The sequence below is a fragment of the Oenanthe melanoleuca genome, chromosome 15, assembly GCF_029582105.1.
Source record: "Oenanthe melanoleuca isolate GR-GAL-2019-014 chromosome 15, OMel1.0, whole genome shotgun sequence".
Taxonomy (NCBI): domain Eukaryota; kingdom Metazoa; phylum Chordata; class Aves; order Passeriformes; family Muscicapidae; genus Oenanthe; species Oenanthe melanoleuca.
In genome coordinates this window covers 10,625,217-10,647,908 of record NC_079349.1, presented here as the reverse complement: position 1 = coordinate 10,647,908, position 22,692 = coordinate 10,625,217, and the positions used below count along the sequence as shown (strand labels likewise).

Genomic DNA, 22,692 nt, shown 5'->3' with positions numbered 1-22,692 from the left:
CAGAGGGGAGTCCTCCAGACCCCAAACCTACCTGCTCTCTGGTTCCAGTCTGCAGCAAATAGCAGCCAGAGGGAAAAAGGCTGGAGGACAATCAGCAGGAACAAACTTCTCCCAGAACAGTTTGACATTAAGGCCAAAATCCAGTGTGCGTGGGAGACAGTCTGGGTCAGCATAAACCTGGCCTATGATCTAGGGAAAAATGAAAGAACATTTAAGTACTACAACAGGTCCAGAGTGTTAACAAACAGGGAACTTCTGCATCAGGCAGGGGCTCCTTCAAAGTATTATGGTGGAAAGGAAACAGCAGAAACATTGTTCTTTCTTTCCAATGAAGCCACTGGCTCATGGCACTATGTACAGACAGACTTCACTGGAAACTTTTTCAAGTCCAGGGCTGTGGAGGAGGTCCCAGATGCCTTCTCCTTCTGCCCAGGGTCTCTCTGCCAGAACACACAGCATGATGTGCCCCTCTCAGGGAGCTCCACAGTGTCTTGCAGCTGGGGATGATACAGCCCTTCCTGATTGCAGGTAATCAAGGCATCCTGCATCACCATCCCCATCCCCATCGCATCCCATCACATCCCCAAAGCCCCTCAGCACAGAGCCAGTCCTAAACAATGCTGGGAAGCCAACAGCACCTCTAATTCTGAATTGTTCTGCCAGTGACAGGTTTAACCCCACCACAGCCAGAGGGCCAAAGGACAGACAAGAACAACCATAACTGGCACCCAGGAGGCTACAGGTAAAGGAGAGCCAGTGAAGAGCTGGGTGGGCAGGGAAGCCCTGCCCCAGCACTGCCCTAGTGCTCAGCACCTCTAGCACAAATCTAGGAGGGAAGGAGCCCACAGCAGAGAGCTGTGGGGTGATCTGGACCTCACAAGGTCACTACAAACTTTCACATGGACAGAGTATTAGGTTTAAAGCCTCATCAGGTATCATAGAAGGGGTGTTATTTATAACCACACAGGCTTTTCTATGCCAATAACTCAGCACGACAGCCACATCCTGTAACTAGACAGAAATGCCCATTATGTATTTTGGCAGGTTTATTTCCTTATCTGAGTGTTTAATTTTTAATTTTTTTTTTACCATCATCGTTTTGATTACAAGGAGAATGCTCATATGCTACCACCCTTTTATTTGTCTTTTTTTCTAGATGAAACAATTGTTTTAATACAGATTTTTCAAGTTCCTAAATCTATCACTCACAACCACAGTATTCTCTGAGAGGAGGGCCCAGTGTAAACAGAGCTCCATATGAGGCCACAAAGATTTATGCCCAGACATTTTCTTTGTCCCCTTCATCTAAACACTGAAAATGAAACTGTGCTGGTATCCCCTGGTGTTCCTGAAACTGCTGTGTTCCGCATAACACCCTGCCTTTCATCTGTATTTCCACTGTCATACACACCTTTTAAACTGAAAATACCTTGCAGCTTTCAAGCACTGATTTTTGTTCTGCAGATAGAAAAGCCTGACATAACAGTCCTACTCTGCATTGGCTCAGAAATAAACTAAGCCAACAGACTTCAGGGTGCAAGCTTCATTAATCGATCTGCAAAGAGGTTTTTGTTTCCACTTCTTTGAAGTGAAGTGCCATCCCCAGTGGAGGCCCTGAATTTGCTGAGATTATGCAGCTGATTGTTCCTTTAATGAGGAAGAAAAAGAGAAAAGCATTGCAGTTCTAGGGAATACATCTACTTTCAAATGGATACTAGGCTCAGTCAGAACCTGATGACTTTTTTACAGCTTCTCTCAGTCCAGGAAGAAACTGGGACCAGAAAACTACAAGACAGTTATCTCCTTGAGGAAACAGAGGCAGGGTAAGCTTTTTCTCCCAGTCTAATTCATAATAATGTGCTGTTTGTTCACAGGCTGTCTGGGTGATACCATGTCTGCACAGAGATTGTCCATTAAAGATGTTATGTAGTGTCCTTACCTCGCAGAGAACAATCCCAAATGAAAAAATGTCCACCATTTCATCATAGCTCTGTCCTGTAGGAAACATGAGACATTCAGCTCTGGAAACAGAGTTACCCATCCAGCTATTTCAGGAACTGCCAGTACAAAGCTTAACTAAGACTGTTCCCTGGAGAGCCCTTAAACAGGAGACAAAGCAAGGCTTAAACCTCAGCAGGGTCAGTCACCCCAAGATCTCTATATACCAGCTGCATTACACTGCCATTACAGATTTTAAGCCTGCTTCTCTCTTGTACTGGGGAAGTACAGGACAACACTGTGTCAGGTCTGAGCAAATACTAAGGATGACTATGGAAAGCTTCTGCCCGTTTTCACTTGATTGCTGTTCTTGTGCATTTCCACAGTGCATGGAGCCAGTGCTCAGCTTCCCCAGCAGCCAGCGAGGCCCTGCTGCAGTGGCTGCAGAGATAATAAATTACACACCAGCAGCACTTTGATCCTGGGAAAGCTGGCGGGCTCCAGCATGCCATGCTCTGCTTACAGACACACCCAAGCCAGTAGCTGGTAAACAGCCTTGCTTTCATAGGTGATGTCAGACTATGTTTTTGCTGTTCTCTCAACAAATGCCAGGTCTGAGACAAACTCTGAGAAGCAGCCTCAGACTCCTTCAGGGCTGGAGGCCTTGAGGAAAGGCAACCAGAACAGCACACAAGAAAGCAACATGGAGAACTGAGCTGGGGGAGAGGAGCCTAGTCTTCCCTGCCCCAGCAGACTGTGCTGGCCAATGCTGATACCCCAGCCAGCCAAACTGCCCAGCCTGGCCAGAGAGACCTGCTCATTAAGAGGAAATTGTATTCACTGTATTTCACCTCAACTCCTGCAGGGGCAGCTTTTCCTCTAAGGGTCACAGCTCAACCTTAATGCAACTGAGAGCTGCTTGTCAGAACTCAGATTTCCCTACACTTGGACAATCCCCACCTGAATCATGAGGCTCCAGCAAACCTGGCAGCAGATGGCCTCTCCCTAGATCTATGCAACAGCACACATAAACCTCATCCCAGAGTGTAATGATTCCCTGTTTCAAGGGGCATGAGGCTGTAACAAAACTTGATCTTGGGTTCAGTTTTATCTCAGGCCTCTTTTTGTCTTCCCTTCTATTTGGACTGTAGCAAGTTTATTTCTGTCGCCCTCCTGAAGAATCCTGTCAAGCCAGAAACATTACCTGGGCTGGCACAGAGGCTTACCAGGTCAGGCACTGCAGGGCTGCAGCTATGGCCTCTGTGTGTATAAAAAAGCTTCCACATTAGCAGGTCTAAAACCACAGAGGTCTGGTTGTTACTAGGGCACAGAAACTTTCAGTAATCCTGTCTCTCTGCACCTTGCCCCAGGCTGTCTCCCTGCCCCATGACCCTTACCATTCAGCATCTCTGGGGCCATCCAGTAGGGGTTCCCCACCACCGTGTAGCGCTTCTTCCTGTCGCTCTTGCGCAGCGTTCGTTTCTTGGCAGACGGCTTCTCCAGAGTGGGCTTCTTCCTCTCCTCCACAATCAGCCGAGACAGACCAAAGTCAGCCACCACCACTGTCTTATCCTGCACAGGGGTTTAGTACAAGCCACTGATTACTCTCAGCACCTTCCAGGAGCAAAGACGCTGCAATTCCTCTTAGTTCATTACTAACTATAGTCTAAGGGCTACTACCCAGGTTTCCTGCAGCCTCCTAAGCATAGCAAGATGTCCACAGATGCAAGATACCAAATTCAAGATCCCAACTCATCACTTCTTCCCTTCATTGACTTATTTCCTATGTAGTTGCTAGCACTTATCCCATCAATTTGGCTACACTTGTAGGGGAAACCTGGACCTTTCCTTTTAGATCTTTCTTCTTTATCTGGTTGGGAATCAACTTGGACTTTCATCCTGGGTTGCTGAAGCCAAGTGAAAAAGGGCAGGCTTGAAGGAATGAAACTACACAAAAATCTTGTGACCCAACATTTAAAAAAAGAGAGAACACACATGCACACACCTACACACTTGTCTGAATCCTGAGTGCCAATAAAAAGTCATCAAGTGGTTAAAAGAGCAGAAAAAGCTGCAGAGAACATCTTATAGTTGAGATAAATAACAGAGCTGTACTAACTCTCAGAAGGTGACTCTTGTAGGAACTGCTACCAGAGGAAGGGTGGTAAGAGAACAGAACACAGAAACAGTGAAAGCAAGATCAGTCTGCAAAATCCTGTGTCAGAATAAAGCTCCTTTGCCTGGCCCACAAAGCCTCTCTGAAATGAGTTCCACCCTAACAAAAGAGGGAACATCATGTGGAGAAAATCAAGGGAGGAACATGCCAAGGAGAAGAGCAGCATGCTGTGGGAACTGAGGTGTAACTCACCAGCTTGATCAGGCAATTGTGTGAATTCAGGTCTCTGTGAATGATGCACATGGAGTGCAAGTAAGCCTGCAACAGGAGGAGAAAAGCTGGTGTTAGGGGTTCCCAGTTGAGCATTTACAGACTCAACAACCCAATTCCAGTATTCAGGCAGAGTCCACAGCCCCTCCTACACCACCTTCCTGAAGCCACTAACCCTGACCCCAGAGTCCGCTCTGTTCTGAAGTGACAGTCCTACTCACCATTCCAGAGGCAATCCCTTTGGCAAAGCTGACCTTCTGCTCCCAGGGGAATGGGTCCTGAAAGACAAATCCTCAATGGTCAGGGACCATCTTCCCAGGCAGCTGGTGACAGCAGTTCTTTCAAGGGACTCTTACAGCTGTCAGAGACACACGATACAGCCCCAGAAAGAAGAGGATTCCTGCCTCAAGCTCACCCACAGCTACAAAGCAGCTTTACAACACAGCTCCAAAGCAGAAGACTAATAATGAGTACATAAGGCTGGTACAACCATCAGCACAGTGAGGCTCACTGAGGACAGGGGTCCCAGGAGTCCATACTCACTGCATTGCGGAGGAAATCCTTCAGAGTGCCCCCCTCAATGTACTCAGTGAGAAGATTCAGCTTCTTGTCCTTGTACAGCACACCAATGAACTTCAGCACATTGGGGTGGTCCAGGCTGCGCATCACCTTCACCTGCAAGCAGAGACACCCCAAAAAGTGAATGCAACAGGTCCTGACAGATCATTCAGTGCTGAAAAGCACTCCCATGCTCAAAGTCCTGTTCAGGGATCACAGAAAAACCTCAAACCCAACCTTAAGGCAGTCAATTAACTGTTGCCTCTTCATTTTCATGCTGTACAATTAACCTGATCTTTGTCTTTAAAGAGAGCTCCCTGGAGTTTGGCTAACTTTTCAGAGTGAGAAACTCTCCAGGGCAGCTATTGGGTCTGTGCTGTGTGTGTCAGGGCCACAACAGCAATGTCAGGTGTTTAGGGAGCTGCCTTTAAGCTAAATCTGACTTTGAAAAACATGGTAGGCAGCCACCAAGAAAATAGCTTTGCTTAAATACAGCATGAGTTTTAAATATCTTTCAGATATTGGCCCTCATCCTTTGTACTTATGCACAAGGCTCAAGGGATAAATCCTTTATGCACTGCACAGCTCAATTTGCCTCTGACTGAAGCTGCTCTTATCACTGAAAAATTAATGAACTGGAGCTGAAGCAATGTCTATTGCCCAGTGTGAGTCACACTTCACTGCAGCAAACATTCAGCTCATGTCAGCTTTTCCCCATGCAATGTCTCCCTCCTCAGCACCTTCATTCCTGACAGGTTGCTGGCAGGATCTCTCTGGAGAAGATGGAGAGTTCTACCATACTACTATCTCAGATGCTTTTTGAAAGCCTGCTCCTACCTCTGTCAAGAAAGTCTTCTGTGTTTCCTCATCACAGCGAATCAGCTCCTTCATCACCATCACCTTTCCTGTTGCTTTGTGAGTCACCTGGTGGAAACAAAACCCACAACTACAGGCAAGGTTCAAGAATACACAGCTCCAATGCTCCTGTGAATTCTGAAAAAGTGTAACATTCCCCTCCATCCAGAGAAGACTAGAGAGGGGAGGAAATTCAGAGCCCAAGAATCTGCCAAAAACCACATTAAACTTCTCCTTTTGGAATTCACCAAAGATGCTGCATGTGAAACAGAAACTACCTAAATCTGGCACAGGATCATGCCAAGACCTGGAGCTGAAGGCTCCAGTTTGGGTAGCACAGGGCTGAGCATGCACACAGGCTGCCCAAGCCTCCACACTAGTGCATGTCTCAAAGTTCCCTTATGTAATGCATTTGTCTAGTGGGATGCTCACATTTTGTACACAGGCTTTACCAGCTACATTCTGTATCAGCAAGGAATCAATGTTCACCTGCATCAGAAACTGCATTATAAGTGCTTTGGTTTTATGGGGAATCTGAATCTCATCCACATGCAAGTAGAACTGGAGTGCACAGGCTGTTGAGGTAAGGCAGGAAGCAGTTAATTTTACTTTGCTCCTTTGGAGCAGTGTGTCTCAACCTGCAAGGAATGTCCTAGAACAGTGGAAAACACAAAGACATCTATCATAATAATAAGGTAATAAATTTCCTGGCTCTTGACATGGAAAGCATTTCCAGTTCCTCAAGAACTGTTTGCCTGTCTCCAACAAGTTCCTGGCATTTTGCTGTATTATGGAGGTTTTTTGTAACCAGCTCAGGCTTGTTTGTATAGGGTGCAGGAGTAAGTAGAAAGGGTCCAAATTCCTATGAGCACACTTTCCTGGAAATCCTCTCCTCTTTGTTTGCTTAACTTGGACAGCTCTGGCTCCCTAAGATCTCCAGGGAACTAAATAACCACCTGCCTCGCTGATCAGAAGAGAATTATGTGACCAGATACAGTACTTGCTGCATCACACCCAGTCAATCTGAAGACTAAGAAAAATGTCTTTTTTTTTTTAAGGTAGGAGGCAAAAACGTTGTTTAGAAATCCTCTAGAACTAAAATCCAGAACACATGACCCAGTTATAGTATTTAGGAAGCTTATGAGTCTTGCAAACACTGTGACACACTAGTTCTGTTTGGAGCCATGGACATAAAGCTGACAGAGGTGGAATGTGAGTGCATGGAATAACACAATAGAAGAAAGAGTACAATATTCTTCTGCTCCTGTCTGAAATCAAGCATCCATACACAAGTAATGAGCCAGGGAACACTGCATGTTTCAGCCAGGGATATGAAAGCCAGGGACATCTAATATCCAATGATAAAGGGAAGTGATGAGACAAAGGCAAGGCTAAGTGGAATTCTTAAGCTGACATACCAGCAAAACTGAAACAAATGTCACATGAAACTCCACAGGGACAAATTTAACTCCCAGAGCATGCACCAGAACAGGATAGCCATGGAGTAATTTGAGCAGAAAAGAAATGCCTTTGTGCCAGTAACCGCTGGGACACAGATGACAAAAGCATGCGACAGAGCAAAGGTTCCACTTACCTGCACCTGTTATTTCTCTATGAGCAGAGGAGAAGAGAAATATGCTCATTAGTATGGATCAAGTGTTGGGTTTGCAGTGCTGGCTCAACACCTCCCACGGAAGCATGAGATGAACATGGTGGCTGGACACCTCAAGTTCATACCAGTGAAAGGGAAGAAGTCCCATCCCATGGTGAGTACAGTCTGAGTACTGAGGAGCTCACAGAACCTTAACAAGGCAGAGGAAGTTGCCCCTGATGCTGTCAGGAATGTTTGAATAGGAACTGCTGGAGTGAAGATCAGAGGGCTTAAATGCAAGAGAACTGCTATTGATTGAGAATTAGAACTGTGAGAGTCACGCAAGACCTGACCACTACCCCCACACTGACAAGCCATTTACGCTGTGCTAGGAGCTCAGACATGGTCACTACATCAGCCTAGCAAACCTCTGACCACGCCACACTAAGGGTGGGTAAGAAATGCTGGGAGCTGAATGCACCTCATCATAAGGAAGATGCTTGTAAGAGGTAGTGTAGCCTGCTCCCTGTTCTCCCCTCCTCACTAGGAGGCTGCTGTGACAGGCACTCTGGAGTGCTAAATCTGACTCAGGACATGAACATGTATGGTCAAGGTTGACATTCAAAGGGGTCAAAGTCAAAACTATCTGCAGTCAGAGACACTCATGGTCAGGGAATGAAACAGAAATGGATCTCAGAGCAAACCGAGGAAGATCCGAAACTGATCACTATCAGCAAGGCAAAACCACCAAGACTGTTGTAAAGGATGCCAATGCAGGCAGACATTGCTGTACTCAGAGTAATTGATCAATGTTTGAGGACCTCCCTCACCTTGATTGCTTGTCCAAAAAATCCTTTTCCTAGAACTTCACCATGAATGAGGTCACAGGGCCGGAAGATTTGCTGGGAGCAGCTGGAAGAGGAGCGCAGGGATTCAGAACGACTGATGTCACGGCTCAGGAGGAGAGGTTCCTTGGGAGAGCTGGGGCCGGGAGACTTGGAAATGCTGTTACTTCTCCTGGAAAACAAGGATGATAGGAAGATCAGGCCAGCTGCTGGGCAACCTTTGGTCCAGCATATCGCCATCATTCACTGCTAAGGGACCAGTTTCTGATGTGCTCCAGTGCTTTACTATCTCTAAAGCCAGGTGCTCTCCCAGCACTGTGGAAGCTCCTTATGAATGCAGAGCAGCTTCCGAGACAGACCTGCCTAACAACAACAACAACAACAACAATCTCTCCTGCACTGGGAGTCTGAGGTAGAGCTCTGAGAACAGGGGGAGGAAGCTGTGAAGACACATCACTTGCTATGTCTAAACAAGTACTGGTTAAAAGACTAAATGAGCAACTCAGTGCTCCACTCTTAGAAAGACTTTTTCCCAAGTCCCAGATCTCAGCAAGATTCCCCTTAAGGACACGTTCTTCCCCAGTCATCTAAAGCCAGTAAAAACCTGACCTTTACATTTTCTGACTCTGAAACTTAGTAGCTTTTCTCTGTTAACAATAGAGCTCCTTATTTTTATTAAGGAAAATTTGTCATCCTGAAAGGAAATGGAGAGAGAGTACACATCAATAGCAGAATCCAAGGCTCTCCGTGACTTCTCCAGTGGTTTATACCATGGCTCACATCAGAGAAAAGCCCTGTCCCCAGCCATTGTGATCACCAGGCCTAAGCTGCCCAGACAGGGAGCACAGGGCAAGACAGGTCAGAGGCAGTGCTTGCAAGGCTTTACCGGAGGGAGCGCCGTCGCAGCGTTCCTTCCAGGTTCTCCTTGATGTCCAGCGGTGACAGGGAGCGCGGGGACATGGGTGCCTTCATGTGGCTGGGCAGACGGGAGTCCAGGCGCAGCCTGTCCAGGCGCTGGGACACCGGGTCGTGCTCGATCAGCAGCTGAAGGGTCTGGCTTGTCTTGCGAATCAATTCCTCCACCTGAAATCAGACAAGGGGCAGGATAGCAGCAGGCAGGAGGAATGGCAAGTAGCAGGAGACAGAGCAGACACAGGGAATGCCCCTCAGGAATCACAGGAGAGACTTCAGTGAAATCACTCCATAGTTGTGGTTTAGTTGTGTGCATCACAACTGTCTACCAAACAAATGAAGCTGGCAACACAGAAGTTCCTGATGTTATCCAATATTTCTCTCTTGTCAGCTACAAGTAACCTATATAAAAGAGATGTGGATAGGCTAGAGAGGGTCCAGAGAGGGGCCACAAAGATAATGGAAGTGCTGTGAAGCTGCCACGTGAGGAAAGGCTGAAGAGAACTGGGTGTGTTCAGCCTTGAGAAGGTTTAAGGGAGACCTTATCATCATGTTCCAGTATTTAAAGAGTAGCTACAAAGAAGATGGAGACTCCCTTTTTACAAGGAGTTACACGGAAAATACAAGGAGTAACGGGTACAAATTAATCCTGGAAAGATTCCAGGTAGGCACAAAGACAGTATTTTACAAAAAAACAATCAGCTTTTGGAAGAATCTCCTCAGCAAAGTGGTGGATTCCCCAACACTGGAGACATTTATATTTCAGCTGGACACAGTGCTCTAGATAGTGCTTTTACCAAGAAAGATTGGACTAGATGATCCTTGAGGTGCTTTCCAGTCTGGTATTTTATGACGATTAAATACTTTTCTTTTTATGAGAAGTGTTCAAAAACTACACAAGTTTCCACCTTGAACAGTGCTGCAAAAAATAGCTTTGCAAAAGCTACATGGAGATGTATCTAAGATATGCCTTGCGCTCCTTGTGTTCTCTTCAGCACCAAAAATAAATAAAACTCTTGGGAAGTGAAGGTAATGGTGCTCCCCTTACAGTCTTTCAGCATCATCTGATATCTGTAGAAAGCATCTACTTGTAAATACAGACAGCAAATAGGCTTTTTTCCAATGGAAAATATTCCTAGGATCAGCTGGGCCCTTGTGTATTAGATGTGCACTTCAAGAGCAGTACATGGGAAAGCCTTCACAGCCTCTCTGTCCTCTGTCACAGCCCTAGATTTTTTCTTATTACCTCCCTTCACATTTGAATGCCACAGAATCAGGACTGAATCCTAACTGCATTTCCATCTGTTACATTTTCCTCTCCAGCTGGAAGGCAGAGCTTGCCTTCATGTTTATTCCTCCTGTCAGCACAAGTACTAGCAGTGTACACACTATATGTAGGGTGGGAGAACAGTGTCAGGAAAGAGAAAAGATGTAGGAAAGCAGAGAAGAAGGAGGTTTCAGAATAGAACTCTACCCACCTCCTCTACCTGTAGTGTACGAATGGGAGCCCCATTGATCTCCAGGATACGATCGGCAGGGTGGATGGCGTTTCGGACATCTGGGCTGATGTGCATCCTGTTAACTCTAAATATGGGAATTACATCCTGTATGTGAAGTCAGTTTAGCCAAAATTATCAAAAATATATTCCCCTTCATATTGGTACTTTGAAATAAAACACTGCTAATCTACCAACACAGGGAGCTACCATTGGACCAAGTGCTTAGGTCTGAGCTGGTTTGGAGAGCTCTTTATAGCACCAATGGTAAAATTTTAGTCCAAATGTTTGTGTTCACTGAAGGAGACAGCACTGAGAGATACAATTATCATTAAGGTTGCCACAAGACTGAAATGAAGGCCAAACACGAACAACTATTAGCCAATATACATCCCTGTAATGCCAAGATTCCCTCAGCACAACAGTGCTGCAGGATTTTTACCAGCTCCCTCTGCATAGACATGTATATTGCACAAAACCTGGTCATACTCACTCTTTCACCTGGACACCAGTGGCATAGCTGGAGCAGCCACCCTCAACAGACACAGAAAACCCCCTCTTGCCATCTGTGGCTGCTGGCATGGAGATGAGGGTCAGTGTATAAGGCAGCTGCTCACGCAGAGACTCAGTGGAATGTTTTTCTATCATCGGTGTCAGCACAATCTGGTTATGGCATTTTCCACTGGAAGAAGTGAAGAAAGTCCTTATGACAATGTCCCATCCTTCTTTGCCAAACTCATATGTCTGAGTTCTCTCACTGATCACAAGCCATAGTTTTAATGTTTACACCACTCCTTCCTCCCTCCCTCCCTCCAAGGCAGCTCCTGCCTGGCATTCGTCAGCCTGCCATTCAGCTGATCCACTCTGAGCCAGCCTCACACAGCTTACACTCAGCAGGGAGCAGCTCTGTGGCAAAGTGCAGCTCCTCTTACCAGTAGAGAGTGGAATGTTGCACCAGTGCATAAGTGTCCCCATCTTCAATGATCACCTTGCAGCTCATACAAGCAAAGCACTCTGGGTGATACTTGTATTCACCAGCCACCTACAGACAGAAAAGGGAGTAGCTTAGGAGGCCAAAACCCATCAGCAGATGCAGCTCCTGCATTCCTCTCCAATTAATGTGTTCATTCACATCTCCAAGGCAAGTGGCAGTTTTTTACTGCAGATTTCTATCAGTCCATTCTGTCTTTCCTGAACCCCATCCACAGAACCTTGTTTGCAGAACTCCAAAACAAACAAATCAATACTCTAAGCAAAGCTCCTGTCCCAGGAATCTCTGCTATATTTGGCAGCTGCTCAACTATCAAAAATAGTTGATGGTCTGCTGCAGACTAGTAAACAAGGTATTAAACCTTCCTGTTCAGTTGCTCTTGGCAAGATAACTAATGTTACGCCTGAATTAATAAAGCTGAAAGGGCTTTTTTTTGGCAGACAGTCAGTGCACAAATTCAGATATTTAACCAGCCAGCTGAAAGAAAAAAAAACGCAAACTGAGACAAAAAATACCTTTAAAGAATATTTTTATTAATTGTTCTGTTTTTCTATTTTCCTTATGAGAACTTCCTTTAGTGACATTATTATGCAAAGACTTTTGCAGGCAATGAGAAATTGCACATTTCTCAATATTTCCTTTTGAGTTAGCAATCAGATTACTGAGTACAATCCTGCTTTTTATTTAGGCTCTAGAAAAATAATGGTTTTGTTTCATTATTGGCAGTTTTAAAGTTTAAATATTTGCAAGGCTGTGGCAGGAGGCGAACATTTAGGTGAGCCCATATTGTGCAGGAAGAGTTCAATGCATCAAAGCAGTTGGGACTAACACTGCTTCAAGACACTGTGAGCCTGAAAAAGCACTCTGGCCACAACCCAGGTGGGACTTGCATGGCAACCTTCCCACAGCCAGAAACTGCTGCTTACCCTGAGCTGAGAGTTTGACTCCACAGTGCAGTGGAAAATCACCCCTGGAGACACTGAGGCACTGTGCTACAGAAACTGAACAGATGTCCCCTGAATCACCTTTCTGCTTCTCAGCTCTGTACTTTTCAGCACCTGATTTGTTCATATGCTTCAGATCCTCTCATCTCCCTCCTTTAACAGCTACTCCCATTCAAAATTAATTTTTATCTAGAAGATGCACACACAAGCTTAATTTCTAATATTTGATTAGAGAAATAATGAGATTATTACCCTCAGTTTATTTGGTTATCTGAATGCCTAAGATAACTCCCAGTAAGTCTGAGGAGATGGAGGCAGGCATGTCCTGCCTCCAGGCAGGAGTCCTTCAAAGTCCTTACCATCACAGGTCCAGTCATCAGCAGAGAGCAGCCATGGCAAGATTCCCCAAACTTCCCCCAGTAGTCTTTGTGACAGTACAGCTTCCCATCTTTCTCATAGTACCAGTTAGTGAGGGGATCCTGGCATTCAGAGCACCTTGAAGGAAATAAAGGAACAAAGTTCCAGTTGGCAACAAGTCACAAATCAATGGTCCTTTCCTGACATTCAGCAGCAGCTCACCACCAGGCAGGTCTGCCAGTTATGGCTGTACTAAACCCTTCCACTTCCCAGTGCTCTTTGAACTGAAAATTAGCACCAAACCCAAGGTTTGTAAGGAAAGGTAGATTCAATCAGTACAAAGAAAAAGAAGCTTCCAAAGTTTACAACAAATCCCACACATTGAAACACATCAGTAGGTTTATAAATTTTGTTTTGTAAATTTTGCTCCTCTGCTTTCTCCCCGTTTCTTGATGCAGTTTCCAGCTGCAGAGCTGTCCAGCACAGCGAGGGCTCTGCTCTGTTTCTGCTTAGTGTTTCTATAGCACCACCCTTGTGCCAGGGCACCTGCCTCCCCTGCCAGTTTAGGAAACCGGACAAAGAGGCAGGATCCACTTCCCTTTGAAATGCAAAGCCAGTTTGTTCCAACCTTTCTGGAAAGCTTTTCTATTGTTCTGTACCAAGGCCTCTCCCAAAAGGTAAACTGCAGCAGTCTGCATTTGAGGGAGAGTTTTCAAAGCAGTTCATCCCCAGAGCTCCATACACTTACTGCACTCACCAATTAACTGTGATGAAAGCCCACCTCTCTCAGCCGACTGCTCTCCCTTCTGCTGATCACAGTGCATGCAACAATAACCACCATAAGCAACCCACCAAAAAAAAAAATCTAAATAATAAATACGAATTCTCTGACTTCATGAAGAGAATCCCCAAATCCTTCACATATCTGCCAGCCTCTATTTCAACAATAAACCATTATTAATCATCTATCTACATCCTTTTAAGAAACAAACCTCCCCCCCAAAGAAAAAAAAAAAAAAAAAACAAAAAAAACAAACCAAGGAAAAAATGCAGAATTCTACTGCAGACACCTTTTTAGCAAATCACAAGCAGAACCCAGATTTGCTGAATACAAAATAATCCTGCCTCAGCAAGATGCACTGGGCAAGGGAGTTTAACTTCAGCAGCATGGAGGTGTGACTTACTGGAGAGATAAGGCACAGACAGGAGTTGCATCAGTAAGATTATTCCATTAGCCCTGGGCAGCATGTTCTCAGACTTTAAAAGGAAAGTAAGTCTGGCACTGGACATTTCTGAGTGCAGAATCCAAAGCAAGTTAGTCACCAATAACTGGTTCAAAGAAATACCTTGAGGATCAATGCTGTCATTGGTACAGTGTTTTCCCTAATGTGAGAAGAAGACTTTCTTCTGTTCCCTACCCCAACACCTGTGTCAGTTACTGCACTGGGGGGGAAACATGGCAGTGGGGTGGGGGATTAGGTGGGTGTCCCTCTGGGCAGCCAGTCTCCCTCACCACCCAGTGTGCTGGAGTCTGATGGTGGCACTGGAGGAGCACTTTTTACATGCTCCCAGGGCAAAGATGAGAGCTACAGTTGACTTCACCTCTCACAAGCTTCCTAAAAGCTTATTTGTGCCAAAGACATTCCTTGTAAACTCCAGCAGCTTGTAATGAGTGTGATGATATGTGCGGCTGACTGTGTTCCAAGAGAGCATGGAGAGTTATTTGCTCCATCTCAAGAGAGTGCAAAGCAGCAAGGTAAAGCTGCTGGTAAGTAGCCTTTGGCATTAGGGAAAAACACCTCATGGAGTATTCAGTGCTGCATCCTCCACTCAGGAAGATTGCTCCTGAAAATTGTATTTGGCTTCCACAGTGTTTGTTCTCCCAGCTGAGGAGCATCAAATCCTGTTCCCCCTCCAAGTGATGGGAAAGAACTCCAGCACATGCAACAGGCCCTGCCAAATTTGCGTGAAGCAGAGGGAACAGTAATTTAAGATTGCTGTACATGGTACATACATCACCAGAGCCCCAGCCTGGGGGCACTGTCACGGTTACACCCTGCTCCTGGTATGCAAGAGACCCAGAGGGCATCCCAGTGCATTCTGCCTTCAACCACTGGCCTTTGGCTTCGATTGCAGTAAATACCCCGTGCTGAATGAGCAAATAGGTGAGTGGGAGGGAAAAAAGAGCAAGTGGAGACTAACAGCAAAGATTTCTATCATTTTGTGGCAGGAACATCTGGCTCAGCACAGGCAAATCGGATCCTTCAGACTTATCCAACTCCTCCATGCATGCCTGTACCAGTGTGTGTGCTCCAGGAGTGATTACATCTTCAAACAGGGAGCTGTGACCAGACCTGCACTTGGGATGCAGACAGCAATGCTGGAGACTGCTTCACCAGGATTTCAGGAATTGACTTACTATGTTCTCTCCACGCAGGTGGGTCACTTATTTGTTTATAAGCACATCACCTTCCTGTCCTCACTCCTCTTTAATTTCACTTTAACCCCTTCCTTTTTCTCCCTATGTAAAATTTCTGCAAAAGCAATACAAACTGCAATTCTCTTTAGGTGGGCTCCACGGGATCATGTGCATTTACCCTTCCTCTAGAACTAAATGGCTTGATTCAACCTTACAGCACTTAGTTAAGTTTGCTTCCATCCGGAAACAAGCATTGGTATCTAATTTGGAACACACCCATAGCAAAATGAAGGTGAGGAGGTGGAGCCAGCAAGCAGTCAGTTCTCTGCTATGTAATTAAACAAATCTGGGCAGGACAAGTTTGCAGCTTAAGGCTCAGAACCCCACCCTGGGCAATGAGGCAACAGGAACAGAGCAAGCAGCCCCGGAGAGGCTGGATGCTGGAATGGGTCTGACTGGCTGCTTCTTTAATCCCTGCCAGGAACAGGACACGGTGCAGCCCGTGCTGCCAAACAGCACCTCTGTTACTTACTGTGCATTCTGTAACCTCCAAAAGGCAGAGATTGGGCAGGTGTGGGAAACTGGCTGACAGCACACAGGTATGGCTCTGATACCTTCACCAAATGATAAAAGCATCACATGCTTGTTCCACAAGTCTCTCATTGAAGAGATATGTCAGAATTTTATCCCAGAAGATACAGGAGTTGCCATTTCTTCCTCTGCCCCCTCACTGGATCTGTGCCTTTGCAGCAAAGTTCATATCAGCTGAGACAGGAATGCAATTACTGCTACAAGTATTAAGGAAGCTAACCTTTGCCAGTCACCACAAGCAAAAGAAAGGAGTATGCCATGCTCCTATATCTTCTATAGATTAGAAACCACTAATCTTCTCCTAGATTATTTGCTATTCTTATTACAGAGTAGCAAACCACGGTAATCAAGTTTCATGGAGGACTGGTTACAGCCATACCTGATGTGTTTCCTCTTGCTGCCCAGCCATCATTTTCAGAGCTGCAGAACCCTGAGTTATACAGACAGACATTATAATTCTTCACTTCCCAGCTTTGGCTATACAGAATAAATTAATCTGCCTCCCAGAGCCATCCTCCAGGAATCGCAGGCAGCATCTGGGTGCAGAGTTCAGCCCTGATGCTCTGCAGCACAGCAAGTGCAGATAGAGCTCAGAAATCACTGCTCCATGGACTCTTGGTTTTGTGGGGGGTGGTAGGAGGATCAGGTCACAACAGGTAACCAGCCTAGTTTCAGCTGAAAAGCAGCACTGGTGGCATCTCTTTTACAGCTAAATGAAAGCCAATACCTTCATGGCAGCAAAGCCTTCCCTGGTACTGAAGAGACAGATCCCTTGCAGAAGGGCTCATTAACAAAATGCCCCCCTCACACACACTGTCAGGCCGGATCAGTTAACGCTACACAGGCTCGGGAGAGCCGCAGCTCCAGCTCTCAGGCACGGCAGGGAGAGGACAGTCACACAGCCAGAGGGCTGCAGAATAAAGCATTACCCTGGCCTGCAGCTCACCCAAAGGCTTACTCACCCGGGCTTAGCAGCAGTGTGTGCACTGCCTACGTAAGAGACACCAGACAAGCAAGAACAGACGCTAGAAAACAGACTGCTAGAAAGACAGAGTGCTTAAGCTCTGACTATGCAAAACCATTTCCACACACTCAGGAGAACATGTATCTGTGGCTTAACATAATACCCTACACCTATTACAAATAATGAGTGTCTGCTCACTTTCCTTCTTCTGAAAGCAGCTGCTGTTTCAGAAAGTTGCCTCAAGAAGCTCAGCAACTGTGCAGCAGTATTTATTCCTGTCCTAGACTGTTTTATCAACAGGCTCCTTACTCCTTAACCAGTACAAAAGTGTTTGCAGAACAGGATCAATAACAAGCAAACCCGAGCAGAGGGGATAGAAGGGAGACAATGAAAGTGCAAGCTGTGCCCTTTCCCCAGCCATCCACCTAATCAGCACATCAGTGTCAATCACCAGCCTGGCTGTGTTCAGCCCCACTGACTTTTCTCACTGTGGACATGCAATGCAGTCAAAGTGTTCTGGAAGTATCGCCTTTCTCGATTCTCATTTGTTCAATTGGACCAAAACCGAATAAAAGTTGAATTAACCAAAATATCACAGAAGAATCCTTTCCATTTAAGGGAAGTGTGCTGCTCACCCCTAGTTACCTGCAAAGTGCATGATTTCTTAAACAGGATTATGTACTGCCTTGCTGCAGATTACATTGCCTTCCTGAACTCCCACAGCAGCACCTCACCTCACCCAGTCACAAGGAGCTTTGGAAGAGAAGCAGCAGCAGGCACATTAATCTCATTCCTCTGCTGGTGAGCAAAGCACAGGGACACAGGGTACAGCGGCAACAGGGAGTGTTCTCTGGAAGGGAGCCTGCCAGGCTGTGCACACACTGGAGCTGCTCCCTAGAACCAGGGAGCTGGGACGGGTCTGGCAATAGGAATATTCCCTGTCACCTCCTCAAAGCAATATGGGATCCCAGTTTGAGGCTGGCTGTTTCCAGCACAGGATCACGGGACTCGTTCTTCCAGCCTCACACACTCACTGCCTGGGATGGCATCACAGGGGGAAACCACTCTCTGGAGGCCCCCTGCTAATCCTGTGCAACACTTACCGAAAGGGATCCTTGGGAGCGAAGTAAGCTGGAGCAGACAAGTAACTTCCCATCTTCAACACTGGATAAACCGGATTAGCCACAAACTTGTCCAACTGCCTCTGTACAGCTCTGTTCTGCCAACATGGCAGCAGCCAGTGCTCATTTACTTTTGCGCTGATTCAGATACTTCACCTCCCTTTGAAGCTGCCCAAGGAACGCCAGGTCTCTCGGCTGCTCATTCCTTTTCAGATTTTTCCTGGCTCCCATCTTGTCCTGTGCTCAGCAGCAGCAGCACTTCGGGAAGGGCAGGATCACTGCTCACCGGGCTAGTGGGACATGTTGCTGCAGTAGTTCTGCGAGCTCTGCTGCCTGCTAAGCACTGCAAGTTCTCCCTTCTCTGGTTCCACCCAAGGGTGGGAGGGGAGGAGGAGCCATGGCAGGCGGACAGCGGCGGCTCCAGAGCCTCAGCGGGCTCTGCTCCTTCACAGGGGTGGAGCTCTGACCCAAAGAGGGGCTGCGCATTCAGTGCTGGAAGACAGCAGCTTCGGCCAAGGAATACAAGCACACACACGTGAAACTTGTCTTTGCAGCAGCCGCACGTTCTAATGGAGGAGTCAAAGTCGGCAATGAGCCACATCTCTAAGTAAATCAAATTAACTATATACATTCCTAAACACTTCTCAGCGGGCGGGGTTATCCTGCCTTCACAGCACCTACAATCCGTTCACCCTGCTGCAGGAGGCAACCCACAATGTGCTTCATCCAAGGAAAAACTGCTTTCTTTCCAATACTGTTTTAAGAGATCATTACAATCCTTTAACTGAATAATCATCTCCGGAATGGAAGTAGAGAGGTACAGATCAGCACGCTCTCTCCAGCTCACAGAGTTGTATCGCTGTGCTAGTTTGAAGCCAAGCATGATCTCTAGTGACCTAATCAGCTAGAGCTGCGGGCAAGACACTCAAAAATGCAACAAACATATGCTGCTGCACCAAGCCCGCCCATTTTTGTGCAGTCAGCAAAGCCTGGCATGCCTGAACACAGCCTGAAAACCATGCTCTGTTCCAGAGGCAAGAGCACTCTAATGTGCTTTTCCTGGAGATGCTCGTCTCAGCTGGCACACTCCTCCAGAGACGCTTGGGGCTGGAACAAGGCAGTCTTGGCTGCAGATTTGACAGCTGCTGCTCGCTGTTGAAGTATGCAGAAACCTAAGCAGCTTTTTGTGTTCTTTTTTTCTCCTTTCTTAAGCATTTTTTAAAATTTGACTTTTAAGAAGCAGCCACCTTTCTGAAGAAAAAAAAAAATCTCAATTTCCTCATTCAGTGTAGTTGTAAGCTTGGCTATAAAAGTGCAGTGAAGCCTAGTGCTGCAGAGCCCGATGTGCTTGTCAGTTCCAGCACGGGTCTAATTCCTTCTGACATTTCACACAGCTCTACTGGAAGCAGCAACACGGTGAGTCTGTGTCTAGGAATGCGCTCTGGTCTCCCACATTCTCTATATGTTGCCTGCTGAAAAGGGGCCAGCGCTCGCAGTGCTGCGCTTCCCTGGCTATCAGCACCTCCCCAGCACACACACACACACACAGACACCTCCAGCCCCTCCCAACTCCAGCACCTCCACACAAAAGCCTTGTCCCACAATTCTGCTGCTCTACACCTTCCGAGGGGTATTCCACGTGACCTCATAAATCCCAACTCTGCAGACAAAACCTTTGAAGACTTGATCCACAGATGTGATAAGCAGCCAGCTAGTCTGTGAATGAAGCCAGCAGATAAAGCCGAACTTCAAAGTAATAAAAACCACCCAGACAGCTAAGCAACTAGGAAAGGATTTTAAGACTTCCTTAAAGCCAAAGGACACATAGTCAAATGTCTATTTAAACAGGAAACTTCTTATCAAAATGATTTTACTTCTGAAGCAAGACCCAGCAGCAGCAGCCAGTAAGTTACTTTGGCTACAAAGAAATGTCTTGTTACTTCTTGCTTTTTCTGTTGTCTCTATGACCTATTTGAGAACACGGTGTCTCTGATAAAAGGGCTGTGAAAAGGTGTTAATATGTTCATACATTCTTGATCTGAATTCCTGCCAGAATGACTGTTCTTCAAAACTGCTGATAACAGGTGTGTATGTGCTTGGAGGGGAGATCTTTTATAATTTTACTGATACCATCTCTGGGGGCCAAAATGCACGGGAGTAAATTTCTTTTTCACCAAGTAAAGTCAGACATCAGCAACTTCTCTCCTGCAAATGCTGACAGCATTTCTACTACAAACAGGTAGTCATCACGAGGGAGCTTTTTTTCCTCATTATGGTTTAGAACTGTGCAGTCGCTTTTGCCAGAAAGACTATAACTAACAAATTAAAAGAAACACATGAAAAAACTTGACGACTACTTACATGATATTTATCACTGATTCTCAGCCATTGCAGATTGTCCCCCAAAGAAATGAATCCCACAGCTGTTGTGATATTGCAGTACTAATACCTTGAGCCAGCTGGGGCTGGGCAGCCTCTCGACACTGCCACACATCCCGTGCTGCTCAGCAGCAGATCTGCAGACAGATGTATTGCTCAGCACATCCTCCAGCCCTAAGATACACAAACTTATCCTGGCACAGACAGACACTTCAGTATGTGTGGGACTGAGGGAAGAGGAATCTGCTTGATGCCTGAAGAGTTTGCAGCAAGCCTTTCCTTCTGCAAGCATGGGAGCAGCTTGGAGGCATTCCAAATACTTGAGTGCAATCCCAACACCTCATTGTATTTCCAAGGCACTTAAGGCGTAACACGTGCTTTGCTGCTGTTGAAAGACAAGAATCAGCTCCTGAAACCAATACAGTCACTCCTGAAACCAGTACAGTCACTCCTGAAACCAGCACCTTTGGATCCGCACGTACCTCCGGGAGCTACTGCACACGGATCTTGAGTAAACTAAAACAGTGACGTGAAGATCAGCTCCAGCACTGCAAATCACTTCTAAACAGCAGCACAACTTCAGAACGACATCGTGATGCTTCTCAGAACCTCACATCACCAAGCACATCAGGAAGGAGAGGTTTTATCCCCACCACACTTGCCTGATGGCTGCAGCCCTCCTGAATGCGAGCAGGCTGAGAAGCAAACCCAGGAAATTCAACGCACTGAAACTTTCGGGTTTGGGAAGCAATGGCTTCTACTCTGTAAATGCAGCAGACATGGCAGCCAGACTGGCACTTACACCACTGCATCCTCACTCCTCCTTAACGTGCTGCTTTGGGCTGTGAAGACTGGGAACTCCTCCAGGAAGGATCCTGCCTCACTCCTGAGAAAGCCTACCACATTCTGGGCTGTGTGAGTAATTCTAATTACCTTGATATAATAATATAAATAACATAATAATGTTCGACAACAGTGCCCTAAAGGACAAGCTGCCAATTCAACCAAAAGAAAGTTTGTACTGGAATTCCCCACTCCTCCTTAAATATAAAGGCTGGTCATTGATGCCCTGTATCTGATAGATTGCCCTGAGGAATTCGGCCACCTGCAAAGTGCTTCATTGTTCCTTTGAATGTGTAAACTCCTGAATGGTCATAGTGATCTGTGTGCCAACAGGCAGCTATTTCTCCCTGAATCTGATAGCGAGCTCCTGAATTTCAATGCTGAAGAAGACACCACCAAAGGAAATTCCCAGGAGTCTGCAGGATTAGTGATGAGTTCTCACCTCTGAGGCCTCCATCATTAACTTTCTGTAACTGACAGAAACTGGAGAAGAGAGGGAAGAGGAGATTTTTATCTTCCTGCTTCTACCTTAATGCAGCTGCCTTTTATAACTACGGCTCCTTCACCTTCTCTCAAACTCAGCTGTTGTGTGTATAAACCTGCCTTGTGCTCACAGGTGAAAAGCTAAAGGAAAATTCAAAGCACCAAACATCCTACAATTTAATTTCCTCCTAATATACTTCTTTGCTTACATCTTCATTTGTCCACATTTGTGCTTCAAATCCTGTTCAACCATTTGTCCTTTGAGGAGGAAGCTGCTTTTGGAAAATGAAGGCCTGTGCCAAAGAGATTGAGCTGACAGAAGTGCTCTAAAGTCTAGGAAATACAGCCTGGAGAAAAAGCTAAGTCCACTAAGTCCAGGGCTTCTGCCTTGTACAAGGGACTGATGGGAGACACAATCTGCTTTCTGATCAGGGAAGGTTATGTGGATAACAGAAGCAGGGAAAAAGCTTGTTTTTCATGAACATGGCTAGAAGAAATGAATTTAAATTGCAACAGGATTTCTGAAGCTAATAGACAGAAGGTTGCAACTCTGAGGATAATGAAGTGCTAGTAGGCACTGGGAGACCAAAATCCTACAGTCATTGGAGATTGTTACATGATCAATCTCTTGATCATCCCTAAGCCACAAAAATTACTTGCTTCAAATATAAGTTGATAGTAGATATACTAAAAACAGAAAACAGATTTATAAAAATACCCTCAGAAATAATCTAGTTTATCCTGCACCCACAGAGCAGATTTAATTATAAATAGTCTTCATACAAGTTTGCCTGGCTTGCTTTCTCCTGCCCCCAAATATAAAAAGAATCAAAAGTGATTTACTGAGTTTTAATGAGAAAAAAATAATTCTGTACAACACAAAATATAGCATTCAGTTAAAAAAAAAATCACATCCTTGTAAGACAATCAAATCACTAGATCTGTGAAATTAGTATTATTTCTCTTTCTATTCAGTAGGCTGGAGCTTAGGGCACCCCCTTGATCCACAGATAGCTAAT

At 45.9% G+C, this 22,692-nt stretch overlaps 1 protein-coding gene across 2 annotated transcripts in view; it reads right to left on the bottom strand.

Annotated features, from left to right (window-relative positions):
* The window catches only part of LIMK2 (LIM domain kinase 2), a 30,819-nt gene that overhangs the window by 2,586 nt on the left and 5,541 nt on the right, over positions 1 to 22,692 (bottom strand). Inside the window, exons 1-14 of one of the 2 annotated variants that reach the window (XM_056504482.1) lie at positions 17,951 to 18,326; positions 12,876 to 13,011; positions 11,514 to 11,623; positions 11,075 to 11,263; positions 10,564 to 10,669; positions 9,060 to 9,256; positions 8,159 to 8,345; positions 5,720 to 5,806; positions 4,868 to 4,999; positions 4,546 to 4,602; positions 4,307 to 4,372; positions 3,336 to 3,510; positions 1,940 to 1,995; positions 32 to 189 (exon numbers count right to left, since the gene is read on the bottom strand). In XM_056504482.1, the coding sequence (XP_056360457.1) occupies positions 32 to 189; positions 1,940 to 1,995; positions 3,336 to 3,510; positions 4,307 to 4,372; positions 4,546 to 4,602; positions 4,868 to 4,999; positions 5,720 to 5,806; positions 8,159 to 8,345; positions 9,060 to 9,256; positions 10,564 to 10,669; positions 11,075 to 11,263; positions 11,514 to 11,623; positions 12,876 to 13,011; positions 17,951 to 18,003 (1,709 nt within the window). In that variant the 5' untranslated portion in view covers positions 18,004 to 18,326. Of the gene's footprint in view, positions 1 to 31; positions 190 to 1,939; positions 1,996 to 3,335; positions 3,511 to 4,306; positions 4,373 to 4,545; positions 4,603 to 4,867; positions 5,000 to 5,719; positions 5,807 to 8,158; positions 8,346 to 9,059; positions 9,257 to 10,563; positions 10,670 to 11,074; positions 11,264 to 11,513; positions 11,624 to 12,875; positions 13,012 to 17,950; positions 18,327 to 22,692 lie in introns of those variants that run through there. The other variant, XM_056504481.1, reaches the window with a different exon arrangement.